The sequence below is a fragment of the Natrix helvetica genome (genome assembly GCF_964273705.1).
Source record: "Natrix helvetica genome assembly, chromosome: Z".
Lineage (NCBI taxonomy): Eukaryota > Metazoa > Chordata > Lepidosauria > Squamata > Natricidae > Natrix > Natrix helvetica.
In genome coordinates this window covers 135,674,769-135,688,493 of record NC_138554.1, presented here as the reverse complement: position 1 = coordinate 135,688,493, position 13,725 = coordinate 135,674,769, and the positions used below count along the sequence as shown (strand labels likewise).

The window sequence follows — 13,725 nt, the reverse complement described above, 5'->3', positions numbered from 1 at the left end:
TCTCTGCTTGGAGCTATCAACATCTTGGATTGGGGCATGTAGAACCTTTCTTCAAGAGTGTGACCTTCAGTACAATTTGACCTCTCTAACCAGGGGGTTTTCAAGCACTCCTTTCTATGGGCAGCCCCTTCTCAGGCCAGCCTGGATTCCAAGAAATCACTGCAGAAGAACCAATGGGCATCGTCTAGGTTTCTTGGCTGATCTTGACCCTGAAAATTGTCCTAAGGAAATGGGTTGAGTTTGGGCATCAAGGTTCTGTGTGAAGGAATTATGGATGTCTTGAAGGAGAACAATGGGGGTTTCTGGTAGGCGGGGAAGATGGGAGATGTAGTCCAAGCTCATTTGAAGAGTTGAGGGCTGGCTGAGTTGAGGGAGCCTTGTCTTCCAGACTTAAGCTTGTTGGCGAGAACCTCTTGAAAACTTTCTGCATGGTGACGTTTCATTGGAACATACCTTTGAAAAAGATTTGGACTTGTTACTCACAGCTCTCTCTTCTTTTTGTTGTTTTCACCCAGATAGAAGAAAAATCTCATCCTAATCATGACAGGAATGCTAAAACGGAAACATGATGAATTGGAAGATGATGTTTCATACATCTCCTCTTCATCTTCATCATCTCCTTTCTCATCTTCCTCAGCTTTGTCAGGTTGGGAATCTGACGAAGAAATCTCTCAAGGAGGCATCAAGCCCACTGTGGCCTTAAACATGGATTTCACCCGTAAGTATTGTGTTTCTTGATTATTATTTTTTTGTGAGAATGAACTAGGCTCAATCCACTGTTGAGGCTCTGCGATTGTATTCACTACCAAAAGTCTTCAGTTTTGAAGCCAGGCAATCTTCCTTCAGTAGCTTTTGAATGCTAATTTTGCAAAACATTCAAATAGCTATGGGTCCGTCTATCTGGCTAGGGATTCCTCCCCTTTGATTATTTTTTTGAAAAGCTCCTAAGGGGAAGTAGTAAAGGTAAAGGTTCCCCTCGCACATACGTGCTAGAGTCGTTCCCAACTCTAGGGGGCAGTGCTCTTCTCCATTTCAAAGCTGAAGCGCTGTCCAAAGATGTCTCCATGGTCATGTGGCCGGCATGACTCAACGCCAAAGACACACGGAAGGGTGTTTCCTACTTTAAACGTATGCCATTTTTAAAGCTAACTTTTTAAGACAGAATCTGGTTATGATGCCACCTTTTATTTAACTGGGTGCCTCCTGCAGAACTTTGATCTGTTCTGACAGGAGTTGGCTGAGATTTGCAGCATCCTTTGACCAGTTTGTGCCTCTCTGCCTAAACCTACAGAAATGGCACCTAATTCTTTGCAGGAATACCATCTGCTATGCTCCTAACCAAGGGCGGGACTTGTAATAAATCTTGTTCAGAATCTTTGGGAATATTAGACTTCACAGACTGTTTGGCAAATCTGTTGGCGTTTCAAGATGTGTTGGGTGTCATTGGAAGCAACAAAGCTGCTTTCCTTTTTTGAACTCTTGTGCAAAAGGCAATCCAGACAGTTTAAGGGAAGGGGAGGATGGCAAACACTCAAGCGGGGTAATAAAAATAATTAGCTTGTTTCTTTTCTTTTTTTCTTTCTTTTTTGCATTTCACTCTTGGCAATGGGATATGTGTTCTCTCTTGGTTGAGGAAAAGTAGGATAACGTGATTTGGGAGAAGATGGAAGAGATTTGGGAGGGAGGGAGGGAGGGAAGGAAGGAAAATAAGAGAAAGGGAGGAAGGGAGAGAGGAAAAATGAGGGAGGGGAGGATGGAGGGGAGGGGAGGACACATTCTCTTAGTCAATTAAGAAATACAATTAGTCCTTGGCTTATGATCACAATTGAGCCCAAAATTTATGTTGCTAAGTGAGAAATTTGTAAAATGAGCTTTGCCCCATTTTATGACCTTTTTGGGCACAATTGTTAAGTGAATCACTGCAGCTGTCAAGTTAGCATCATGGTTGTTAAATGAATCTGGCTTCCCCCTTGACTTTGCTTGTCTGAAGGTCGCAAAATGGGATCACATGACCCAGGGACACTGCAAGTGTTGTAAATGTGAACCAGTTGCCAAGCTTCTGAATTTTGGTCCTATTACTATGGGGGATGCCACAATGGTCATAAGTGAAAAATTGCCATAAATCACTCTTTTCAGTGCCGCTGTGACTTCAAACAGTTACTAAATGAACTGTTGTAAGTCAAGGAACTCTGATCTCAGCTGACCAGTTTGGCTTTCAGAGCATCCCTTGTTGTTAGGGGTTGCAGAGATTGCAAGGAATGGTCACTATATCACTGCATTTTTAATTCTTGACCACAGATTTTTTTGGTTGCTGTTCATCTCATCGCTCTTCCTTTTTCTCTCCAGAAGCTCAGTTCTCATTATTTAATATCTGGAAGCCCATTTTAAGTAAATGGATTCCAGATCGATCTAGCTCAATGTGTATTGTGAATGCACTCAGATTGGTTTGCCCCCCCCCCATGCATCTCTCTTTAATTCAATCCTGCAAATTGCCAGCTTAAGCTAAATCACCCTGAGGCTAGCTAGGTTTTGCAAAGCCCCAGTTGCAAACCACAAAGTTTTTGTTCTTAATAAATTATTAGGGAGAGGACAATACTCCATCCCATCACTTTGAGGCTCAAAGTAGCACACGTGGATTTTGCATGAAGGAGGAACTGTAAGAAAGGAATTTGAATGCCTTCTCAGTCACCCAAGTCAGGGTTGTCCCAAAGGTGCTTTTTCAAGAGGCAGCTGGACTTCCTTTGTTTTTCCTTCAAGGCATTTCACTTCTCACCCAAGAAGATTCCTCAGTTCTGACTGAATGGTGGGGAATGGGAGGATGTATGCAGACAGCTGGTTGTTGGCCCTCTTTCTGAGAGTCGTTCAGGCCACCTGGAAGTTTATCTATGCCCTCAGTCACCTGAATAGTGCAAATGTGTGTGGAACCTTTTTTTGAAACTGCTGAAAAGACTGTCTCGTAAACAAGAGGTATAGATGGCGTTGTACCACTCCCCCTCTGTTGAGAGTTGGTTGTTCAATTTACATCCATTTACATTAAAGCCATCTACATTAAATTTGAACAATGTTGGAGCACCCACAACTTATAAGTACAGTATAGCCTTTACTGTACAAAATAAATACAACTAAATTGGTTGAACAACTTCTAGAAGCAAGTCGTTCCACTGGTTAATTTTTCCCACGTTCTCCTTAGTTCTAGGTTGCTTCTACCCTTGTTGAGTTTCCATCCACTGTTTCTTGTCCTGGATTCTGGTCCTTTGGAGAATAGGTTGACCCCTTCTCCTTTGTGGCAGCCCCATAGATATTGGAATGCTGCTCTCATGTCACCCCTGGTCACAAAGCTGGAAGAAGGAGGAGGGGGCAAATATTCCCACCAAGAGCTCATCTTTCATCTTCCTCTCCCTCATTCACTCTCACTCTGTCTTTTCCTTACTAGCCTGCTCAGCTTCTCCATTTATTTTTTCTCCTTTGCCTTGTCCTCTCTTTGATTCTTGACTTAAAAAAAAAGAACAAATACATAAATGTGCTTTAACCAAAAGAAGGGGAGGAAAGCCCTAATCCCAGCAATGAGATTAAAACATTTTCTAAAACCCATAAAAAAAACCTGTTCCACAGGTTGTCACTTTAAGATAAAAAGCTCAAGTGCTCGGTTTTATGCAGGGATCACCTGTGCAGAGGAGTGTGGCAGCTGCTTTTCAAGGCAGATGCTGGGAAACAAGTCAGCGGTTACCAATCTTCTCCGCAGATGGCAAGACAAAAGTCTCAAAGCAGCCTTGCTAGATGGGCTTGCATTCCTCTCTGTCTGCAGGGAAATAGTGAGGTGGGGGTGGGGCTTTCCTTTTTTTTTTTTTAAGAAGAAGAAAGCAGAGATTTTTTTGCTTCTGCCGATACCCTTAATAATTCCTTGCTGATGGCAGAGAGGCAGCCAATTCGGGCCTTTGAAGAACACTTATGAATATTTCACCGTGTGGTTGCAGGCCGACAAGTAACCTATGCACTGGGGAGGAGGTGAGATGGGGAAGTTTTCTTGCAAACTCACCCCTACCTAAATAGCATCTGAGCTCAGTTCTGAAAGTGCACGTGCAGAGGGAAGGAGAGAGACCAGGCCTGGCTTCTGGCCAGAATAAAAGCCAGCTGAATATCGGGTGGCACATGCAGGAATGGCCGTGCCAGGGAAGGCACGTGGGTTGGAGGAGGAGAGTGGCTGGAAACATGAGCACGGGTAATGCCAGCTTGGAGCTCGGCTGGCAGAGGGAAGGAAGCTTAAGCTGGTCTTACCCAGCATGGTGCCTTTTAATTAGACATCAACTCGAGTCTCAGACCCAATTTTGTAGCCAACCTTACAAGGCGATTGTGAAGATAAAGTGGAAGCTGTTTATAAAATAATACGCTTATTATAAAAAAATGACAGCTGTTTATAAAATAAACACATAAATGGAAGCTGTTTATAAAAAATGGTTTTTAATTCAGTAAGTCTTAGACTTGCAGCCATTTGTTTAGTGAAGGTTCAACGTTACAATGGCATTGAATAAAGTGATTTATGGCCATTTTTCACACTTGCGACCAATGGTCACGCGATCAAAATTTGGCCATTTGGCAATGGGCTCATATTTATGACCGTTGGCCGTTTCCTGAAGTTGTGTGAGCACCTTTTGTGGCCTTCTGACAAGCAAAGTCAATGGGGAAGACCAGATTCATTTAATGACTCTCTTACTAACTTAGCAATTGCAGTGATTTACTTAACAACTGTGGCAAGAAAGGTTGCAAAAGGGGGCAAAACTCACTTAGCCACTGCCTTGCTTAGCGATGGAAATGTTGGGCTCAGTTGTGGGTCGTAAGTCGAGGGCTACTGGTGCATTTATAAAATTAATTTTATAAAACCTGAACACCTTGAATTGTTTATTAAAAAAATAATAGAGATAGGATATTAAATAAACAAATGATAAATCAAGAAGAGACTTTGCTGTTTTGAAGGGGAAATGGGTTAGGATTACTGTAATAAAACAGGTACCATCTTCCACCGTATTTTGCTTTCATTGCCTGGGCCAGAATTTTTCCAAGATCCAGTTCTTTAAGTTAACTGGGTTAAGAACTTGGTGCTTCGTGTTTTTTTTTCTTAGTTACTTTTTTGTTGGAAGGGTTGCATTCCTGTTTTTTCTTAGTGTGGAATACACAAGTATGCATTCACATTCTTCAAAGGAATACAACTTATAAATGGAAACAGTTTAGCAGTGTATTTTGTAGCGATTGAGTTATCTGGTGGGTGCCTAACCAGTTCTTTGCCTGTGTAAATGGGATACATAGATATTACTGACTGTTTTTTTTTTATTATCATAGGTAGTCCTCGATTTGCAAACGTAGCTAGGCCCACAATTTCAGTCCTAAATTGTGACAGTCATAAAGCAGGTCGCCATATTCCTGTGCCCGATCTACAACCATTGTTTTCATGGTCATTAAGCAAATGCAGTGGTTGTAAAAGGAACACCGGAGTCTTTAAGTGAACATTGTGGTTGTTAAGCAAACCCATTCTTCCTCTATCAGGTTTTAGGGTTTGTTTGTTTGTTTTGCTAGAAACATAAATGCTGATTTCTGGCAAAAATGCTATAAATTGCAGTCATGTGACCAGCAGATGCTGCAACTGTCTGCAAATGCAGGCCAGTTGCTAAGCAACAAAAATGCAATTATGTGGCCATGGAGTGGAAGTGGACATTGGAACTTTGAATCCAGGTCATAAGTATCTTTTTTTTGGGGGGGGGGGTCTGTCATAAAGTCAAACAGTTGCTAAGTGATCGGTCATAAGTCAAGGACTACCTGTAATATCTTATATCAAGAGTTGTGGTGGCGCAGTGGTTAGAATGCCAGCAGTTCGATTCCCTCAATCCTGACCGACTGAAGGTTGACTCAGCCTTCCATCCTTCTGAGGTCTGTTAAATGAGGACCCAGATTTTTGGGGGTGATAGGCTAACTCTGCCTAGAGTGGGCTGTAATGCACTGGGAAGCAATATATGAACCTAAGTGCTATTGCTATCGTGGCTGTCTTTTAGTAGGAATGAAAAAGCAAGCTCCTAGTCCTCATTGATTTAAAGCTAGATGTTTCTCAATCTCAGCAGAATTCCCTAGCTAGAATGCTGGCTGGGGAATTCTGGGAGTTGAAGTCCACACATCTTAAAGGTGCTGAAATATTAATTTAGAGGGAAGTTGCACAAGGGGGAAAAAAAGACATTTATCAAAAGAGTAATGGCAGTCAACACTCAATTTCTTTCCCTCGTTCTTCCTTCCAGCAACCTCCATCCTGAAGAAAAGCAAGCGGCAGAAGCGGAACAACGTCGAATTCGACCGGGTCACCGTTTTCTATTTCCCACGTCGTCAAGGATTCACCACCGTGCCTAGCTGTGGGGGCTGCACTTTGGGGATGGCTAGGAAGCATAGATTCTCCCAGGAGTTCACCATGTCGGAGTTTTGCAGGCAGCAGCAGATCGTCCGGCGTGAGAAGGTGAAGGACAGGCTGAAAGAAGAGAAGCTGCAAGCCCTTAAATTGAAAGTAAGAATTTTCTTCTTTGCAAGCGTCCCAGATGACAGACTTGATATCTAACAAAATGAAATTCAAGGGTGAAAAGAGTCAGGTTCTACATTTATGCAAGAAAAACCAAATGCACAGGTACAGTATAGGTGGTACCTTGCTCAATAGTAGTAACTGTGAAAGGGATCTTGGAGTCCTAATGGACAACCATTTAAATAGGAGCCAGCAGTGTGCAGCAGCTGCCAAAAAAGCCAAGACAGTTCTAGGCTACATCAACAGAGGGAGAGAATCAAGATCATGTGAAGGGTTAATACCACTTTATAATGCCTTGGTAAGGCCACACTTGGAATACGGCATTCAGTTCTGGTCACCACGATGTAGAAAAGATGTGGAGACTCTAGAAAGAGTGCAGAGAAGAGCAACAAAGAGGATTAGGGGGAGACTAAAACGTGAAGAACAGTTGCAGGAACTGGGTATGTCTAGTTTAATGGAAAGAAGGACTAGGGGAGACATGATAGCAGTGTTCCAATATCTCAGGGGTTGCCACAAAGAAGAGTCAAACTATTCTGCAACGCACCTGAGGGCAGAACAAGAAGCAATGGGTGGAAACTAATCAAGGAGAGAAGCAACTTAGAACTGAGGAGAAATTTCCTGACAGTGAGAACAATTAATCAGTGGAACAGCTTGCCTCCAGAAGTTGTGAATGCCCCAACACTGGAAGTCTTTAAGAAGATGTTGGATAGCCATTTGTCTGAAGTGGGGTAGGGCTTCCTGTCTGAGCAGGGGGTTGGACTAGAAGACCTCTAAGGTCCCTTCCAACTCTGTTATTCTATTCTATTCTATTCCGATTCAGTTCTTCATGTCATCAGTTGGAAGATTTTAGGGAATTCAAGTTGCCTGGGGCTCCCCTTTCTCTTGGCCCCAAAAGGCAGAAAAAGCCACTTAGCTCTACAACCAGGGGCAGTGTGGGGACACTAACTTTCCTTGAAAGTTCTGGCAGACTTGAGGAGATTTGGAAAAATGTGTGCCACAGAGTTTTAGATTCATGGGGAAAGAATTTTGCTGCATGTTAGTTACTTTAAAAAAAACATTTTTGCATTCTTTATAAAGTTTTGATTTATTTCTTAAATCTCAGAACAACCGAACCCTCCCCCCCACCTTTATTGAGGTAGCATTAATATGGTCCTGAAACCTACTTTTGTCATTTCTCAGTGTTTCCATGGAGGAGAACAATATTATCAGGATGTTTGAGAATTTTTTTTTTTTGGAATTTCTTTTGGTGGTGGGGTGTTGTTGCTGTTTTTTGTGTGTGCTGAAGCTGAGTTTTGGAATGAGCAGAAGAGGCATGGTTCTCTGTTCCTTTCCATCTTTCTGCTCTCATTCTAGTCTGGTTAAGCTTCTTGAAGCAGAAGTCTCCAGAAAAGCTGGCTGGGGAATTCTGGGAGTTGAAGTCTGCCAGGCTTAAAGTTTTGGGTCAGAGAAGGGGATGGATCTCTGCCTAGAATGTCTTGAACTCTCAAAGTAGCCCCCTTGCAGGACTGAGGGTCTTCTTTGTCTCACCCTCCCCAATCCAGCTGACTGTGAATGGTACGAAGGAGTCGGAGGAAGCCAAACGGCTGACCATAGATGATATCTCGGTGGATGACATTGACATCAGCAATGTGGATATGAACAATGGTTTCTTCCTCCAGCCGTACACCACCAAGAAGAGGCGCTCCTTGCTTAAGGCCATGGGAGTCAAGAAGATTGACAAAGAGGAGAAGCGGCAGTTGCAAAGGATTCGCCTTTCTCGGGAGAACTGTGGCTGTAACTGCCAAGGGTTTTGTGATGCTGAAACCTGCAGCTGCAGCTTGGCAGGAATTAAATGCCAGGTGGGTGTGGCTTCCTTTTAGAGAACCCAAAATGGCAAAAGGAATGTTAGCAGCAGAGATCCTCTTTTGCTCCTGGTAGTTTTTCCCAAATGTGTAGGAACAGATTAGTTACATTAAGAGAAGCTAAGAATTAGCAGCAGGGTGCCTATCTCTCCCCCTCAAAAAAAACAAAATATTACAGGCTATCAAAAGTAAATCAAAACATATTTCAAAGTATGTTGGAGCCAGCTTGGTGGTGGTGTGGTTATGGTGCTGGCGTAGGAACCAGGAATTGGTGAGTTGTAATTCTGCCTTAAGCATGAAAGTCGCCTGTGTGACTTTGGGCCAATCAAACTTTAGGCTACTCACTTTCTCTCAACCCACCTCACAGGGTTGTTTTGAGGTAAATAGGAGGATGGAGGAGTTTTAGGTATATTTGCCTTCTTGAGTTACTTATAAACAATAAGAGTGAGATAATAATAAAAAAAACAAATGAAATCTCAAAAGGCTTAATAGGTTTGCGAGGGAAGCTAGCTAGTGACCCAATCCAAGAAACTATATTTGCATTTAAATGTAATTTTTAAAAATAGGGCAAGTTTGTCAAGGGGCAAGGAAAAATGACATTTCCCCCCTGCCCCTGCTCTTCGTTTAAGTGTGCAGCTTTATTTTATTCTCCTGCTGCAACTGGAGCTACTAAACATAAACATTTTCCCCAAATGTACTCAACATTCCCACTAGTTTTCTATAGTGTATTTCAAGTTTAGTATTCCAACCGATTTAAAGATCACTTTCATTTAATTCTTTTAACTTCTAAAAGTGGTTTTGGAACACTATTTGGTTTCCTTCCAAGTTAATAGTAAATCTGGTAGTTCATTTCAATGTGTAAAATGAACCAATTCATGTTTATGTCTCGGCTGTGTGAGTTTAATAGTTTTGGCATTGTTTCACCATTTCATTGTGGCTTCATTTGCAATTTGGTAATTTAGGCATATCTTAGAAATGAGATCCGCGGACTTTAAATAATCCTAAATCCCAAGATGTGAGGCAGAAATGATGGAACACAGAAATATACCTACACAAAATGAATAGAGCAGAATTTCTTGAGGACTGATATTTAAAGCAGAGTGATGTGGATAATGACACTTTTATTTAAAGTAGTCTGCTCCAACCTAGCTTCTTCCAAGTAGATTTGTCTTTAGTTCCCCAAAGCCAACAGATGTACTGCATTTAAACTCCCAGAATTGCTGGCAGGTAGACCCTAAATGGTACATCTGTTGAATTTTGGAAGTTCAGTCCATCAGAAGGAAATCTGATTGGATTTTTAAAAAATCATTGCACTTTTCTCTCTCTTAACTTTTGTTTTTATTTGTAGTTTAACAGATTAACGGAGTTGGAAGGGACCGTGTGGGTCATCTAGTCCAACCCCCCTGCCCAAGCAGGAGACCCTACACCGTAACTCTATCTTAAACACTAATAAAAACTTGTGGGGGGTGAGATTTGGGAAGGCAGAACTGGAGGAAAAAATGTCTGCTCATTCACTAAGGGATTTCTTTCAAAATGGATAAAAAAATTTCCTAGGAAGGGCCTTGTAATGACCAATGTATTGATTTGCTGTTGGACTCCTTTCGTTTTGAAGAGGACCTGCTGTTAAATTGCACATGTGAATGCCCAACAATATACATATTCATGTGGATGCCTGGAACTCAGCACACTTTGAAAGTATTTTGGGCCAGGATTCTTGAAAAATTCAGCAACACTGGTGTGACTTCAGATCAAACAATGTAATGTGGTTCTGTCAGGAAATTATTCAACTGGTGTCCAAATGGAGTCAGAGAAGCTGATAAGATTAAGATAATCTTTTTTTTCTGTGAGAACACTGGCACACCTTAAAAATGAAATTGTCACCTGCTCTCAAAGAACTTGTAGTTTTATATAAATTAATGCATTTTTACAGTAAATAAGAGAGATGAACAGGAGCATTGTGAGGTAAATTACAGAGAGTATATAGAGTATATGGGGAAAAAGGCGGGAAACAAGGAACCTCCCCCTTTATTCTCACAGCAACCAATTGCAGCTCAGATTTCCTCATGCAGTTAACCAATTAGCTATAACCATGGTGGCGCAGTGGTTAGAGTGCAGTACTGCAGACTACTTCGGCTGACTGCACTTTGGCAGTTCGAATCTCACCAGGCTCAAGGTTGATTGAGCCTTCCCTCCTCCGAGGTGGGTAAAATGAGCACCCAGATTGTTGTGGGGCAAAATGCTGACTCTGTAAGCCACTTAGAGAGGGCTTTAAAGCAATATATAAGTCTAAGTGTGAGTGCTATAACTGTGTGTTAATGCAGTGTATGACACCGCAGGGTGGCACTTAAGAGGTTTAGAGCAACCAATGCAGCTGATAACATCCAGATGTTTTATGTCCTGAGATGCAATAGAGAATGGAATGGAAATATTGTGAGACTGATGCCAGGTGTCTCTTCTAAATGTTTGACCCCTCTCTTCCAACAGATGGATTACTCCTCCTTTCCTTGCGGCTGCACCAGAGATGGCTGTGGGAATACACAGGGGAGAGTTGAGTTCAACCAAGCTCGAGTGCAGACGCATTTCATCCATACCCTCATGAGGCTGGAATTGGAAGAAAACCAGAAAAACGGCGACAAGAATCTTGAGTCTGAACGATCCTTCCGGGACCATCTTCACCCATTTGCCTACCCAGTCAACAAGGCTTCCTATGAAGAAAGGGCCGTCACACTGATGCCCGTCTTCAACTTCACCACCACCTTGGAGACCGTCAGCGAGAACAGCTGCAGCAGCAACATGACCGACTCATCGGCATCATCCAACCAGAGTGAGGATTTGGAAGAGTTGTTTGAAACGAACGCCAAGTCACAGTCGGACATCGATGACAACGGCCTGGCTCGGATCCTCCACTTCAATGATTCGGATGGAGAAGAAGACATCAGTAGTGTTGGCCACTGCCAGGATAATTTGAGTTCTTTCCACCCTTCTGGTTTTTTCAGCGTGGATGTAGAGAACCAGTGTGCTACCAACCCAGTTGAAGAGATTGGCTTCAGCAGTAGTTCTGGTTATTTAACAAACATCAGTGAATACTTGGACGAGAACGCCAATCAGGGGCCGAGCGGTGTCCTTGAGGAGATCTCCGCTGGACAGGATGAAGAAGAAGGTGCCAGCTATTCCCCATCTTCCTTTGAAGAAGTGGACTCCAAGAACTACATGGATCTGAGTTTTTCCTCCGACTCTTTGGATGTTTTCCAGTCCTTTTCGGATTATAATCTGGGACCTCTGTATAACTCCCTGAAGGAGTACGAGAATGTGGACAACTTCACCGTTTTACAACTGCAATTGCCAAATCTGCCCACCTTGGTTCAGCCTGCAGATCAGAACAGTTGCTTTCTGGAGTCCTTGATTGGGTTGTCTGAATCCATCCCAGAAATCCCTGCACCTTTTTCAGACAACCAGCTTCTCGAAGATGCCATTAAATCATCTCTAGTGGAGACCATGAAGGTTTAAAATTTTTGTACTTTTTTTTTTTTTTGTGCCTGAAAGGAAAAGGCTGGACAGTTTCTCATTTCCTATGGTGAATAAAACATTCCTTTTCTGTTAGGTGCTGGGAAGAAGATCTTCCTAAGCAGATAAATCAATATTGTTTTTATTTTGGACACTTTATGGAGAGAAAAAAAAAGTGCTAAAGTTTTTGTTTTGTTTGTTTTTTACTATTTGTGCAAAACCTTTTGAGATCTTAATGGCATTTCTTGGGGGGGCGGGTGGAAGGCAAATTTTGCAAATTCAAACACATTTTTCTTGCATTTTGTATGAGAAGGGGGGATGGGGAGACTTTGTAAGGAATATCACTTGTATATCTTTAGGTTTGTGGATAACTGACCCAGCACCTTCTACAAAATATGCTGAAATGTTTGTGGACAATTTTTCTGCAATTGCTTTCGTGAGAGTTACAGAAGTGTATTTATTATGCAAATGATTTTGCTATTGATGAAATGGGAAAACGTTTACAACCGGGGAAATAATTATGTTTGTTTGCCTTATTTCTTTGTTCCCCTATTTATTGGAAAGGATCACCAATTTAAACAAGCTTCAACAAAGCATGGGATTTTATTTAAATTAGTTATAGATTATGTTTTATATATATATATTATGTACAATCATTTTCTTTTTGCATAATATATATTATTTATTTGTCACAGCCTTCTCGGTTAAGCTGTGGCCAGTTAAGGTGCTGAAAGAGAAAGAGATATTTGGCTGACCAGCCCTTGAGGATTTATTTTGCATTAGGTATCCCTTACTTCGTCTCCCCTTCACCTCCTTTGGATTAAACGCCAAGATGAGGACATCTTAAACTGCATCTTCTCCTTCCACCTTCCCTCCCTCCCTAATTTCTTCTTTCCTCCCCTCCCTCCTCCCTCCCTCCCTAACTCTTCCCTCCCTCCTTCCCCCTCTTCCTCCCTCCTTGCAAGAATTAAGGAGGGGGGGAGGGCAGAAAGGAAGGAAGCTTCCCTCCCGCTCTCCCTAACTCCTCCCTCCCTCCCTCCTTCCCTCTCTTCCTCCCTCCTTGCAAGAATTAAGGAGGGGGGGAGGGCAGAAAGGAAGGAAGCTTCCCTCCCGCTCTCCCTAACTCCTCCCTCCCTCCCTCCTTCCCTCTCTTCCTCCCTCCTTGCAAGAATTAAGGAGGGGGGGAGGGCAGAAAGGAAGGAAGCTTCCCTCCCGCTCTCCCTAACTCCTCCCTCCCTCCCTCCTTCCCTCTCTTCCTCCCTCCTTGCAAGAATTAAGGAGGGGGGGAGGGCAGAAAGGAAGGAAGCTTCCCTCCCACTTTCCCTAACTCCTCCCTCCCTCCCTCCTTCCCTCTCTTCCTCCCTCCTTGCAAGAATTAAGGAGGGGGGGAGGGCAGAAAGGAAGGAAGCTTCCCTCCCACTTTCCCTAACTCCTCCCTCCCTCCCTCCTTCCCTCTCTTCCTCCCTCCTTATAAGTATTAAGGAGGGAGGGAGGGAAGAAAGGAAGGAAGTTTCCCTCCCTTCCTAACTCCTTGTAGCAATGAAGAAGGGAGGGAGGGAAGGACGGAGTTAGGAAGGGAGGATTCCTTCCTGCTCTCCTCCTCTCCCTTCCCTCCTTAATTCCTTCCTTCCTCTTTCCCTTCCTCACATGTGTACACTATGGGTTTTGAAATCCTATTCCACAATCTTGGATTCCTCTAGGAAGAATTTAAGAATCTGGCCATGGGAGGATGAGGGGAAAGGTCTCAGAAGGTTTAACAGATTGCCCCCAAGCATGCTTTTTTGTCTCTTTCCCTTCCTTCTACCTTTTTTCTGGTGATTTCTAACCTTG

At 42.9% G+C, this 13,725-nt stretch overlaps 1 protein-coding gene across 7 annotated transcripts in view; it reads left to right on the top strand.

The window, feature by feature from the left end:
- The window catches only part of CSRNP1 (cysteine and serine rich nuclear protein 1), a 37,659-nt gene extending 24,859 nt beyond the window's left edge, over positions 1 to 12,800 (top strand). For 3 of the 7 annotated variants that reach the window (XM_081970210.1, XM_081970208.1, XM_081970209.1), the window contains 4 exons: positions 516 to 718; positions 6,279 to 6,538; positions 8,092 to 8,388; positions 10,876 to 12,800. In XM_081970210.1, coding sequence (XP_081826336.1) covers positions 541 to 718; positions 6,279 to 6,538; positions 8,092 to 8,388; positions 10,876 to 11,898 — 1,758 coding nt within the window. In that variant the 5' untranslated portion in view covers positions 516 to 540 and the 3' untranslated portion in view covers positions 11,899 to 12,800. The remainder of the gene's footprint in view (positions 1 to 515; positions 719 to 6,278; positions 6,539 to 8,091; positions 8,389 to 10,875) is intronic. The other 4 variants (XM_081970214.1, XM_081970212.1, XM_081970213.1 and 1 more) reach the window with 2 other exon arrangements.
- Positions 12,801 to 13,725: the final 925 nt, after the last annotated feature.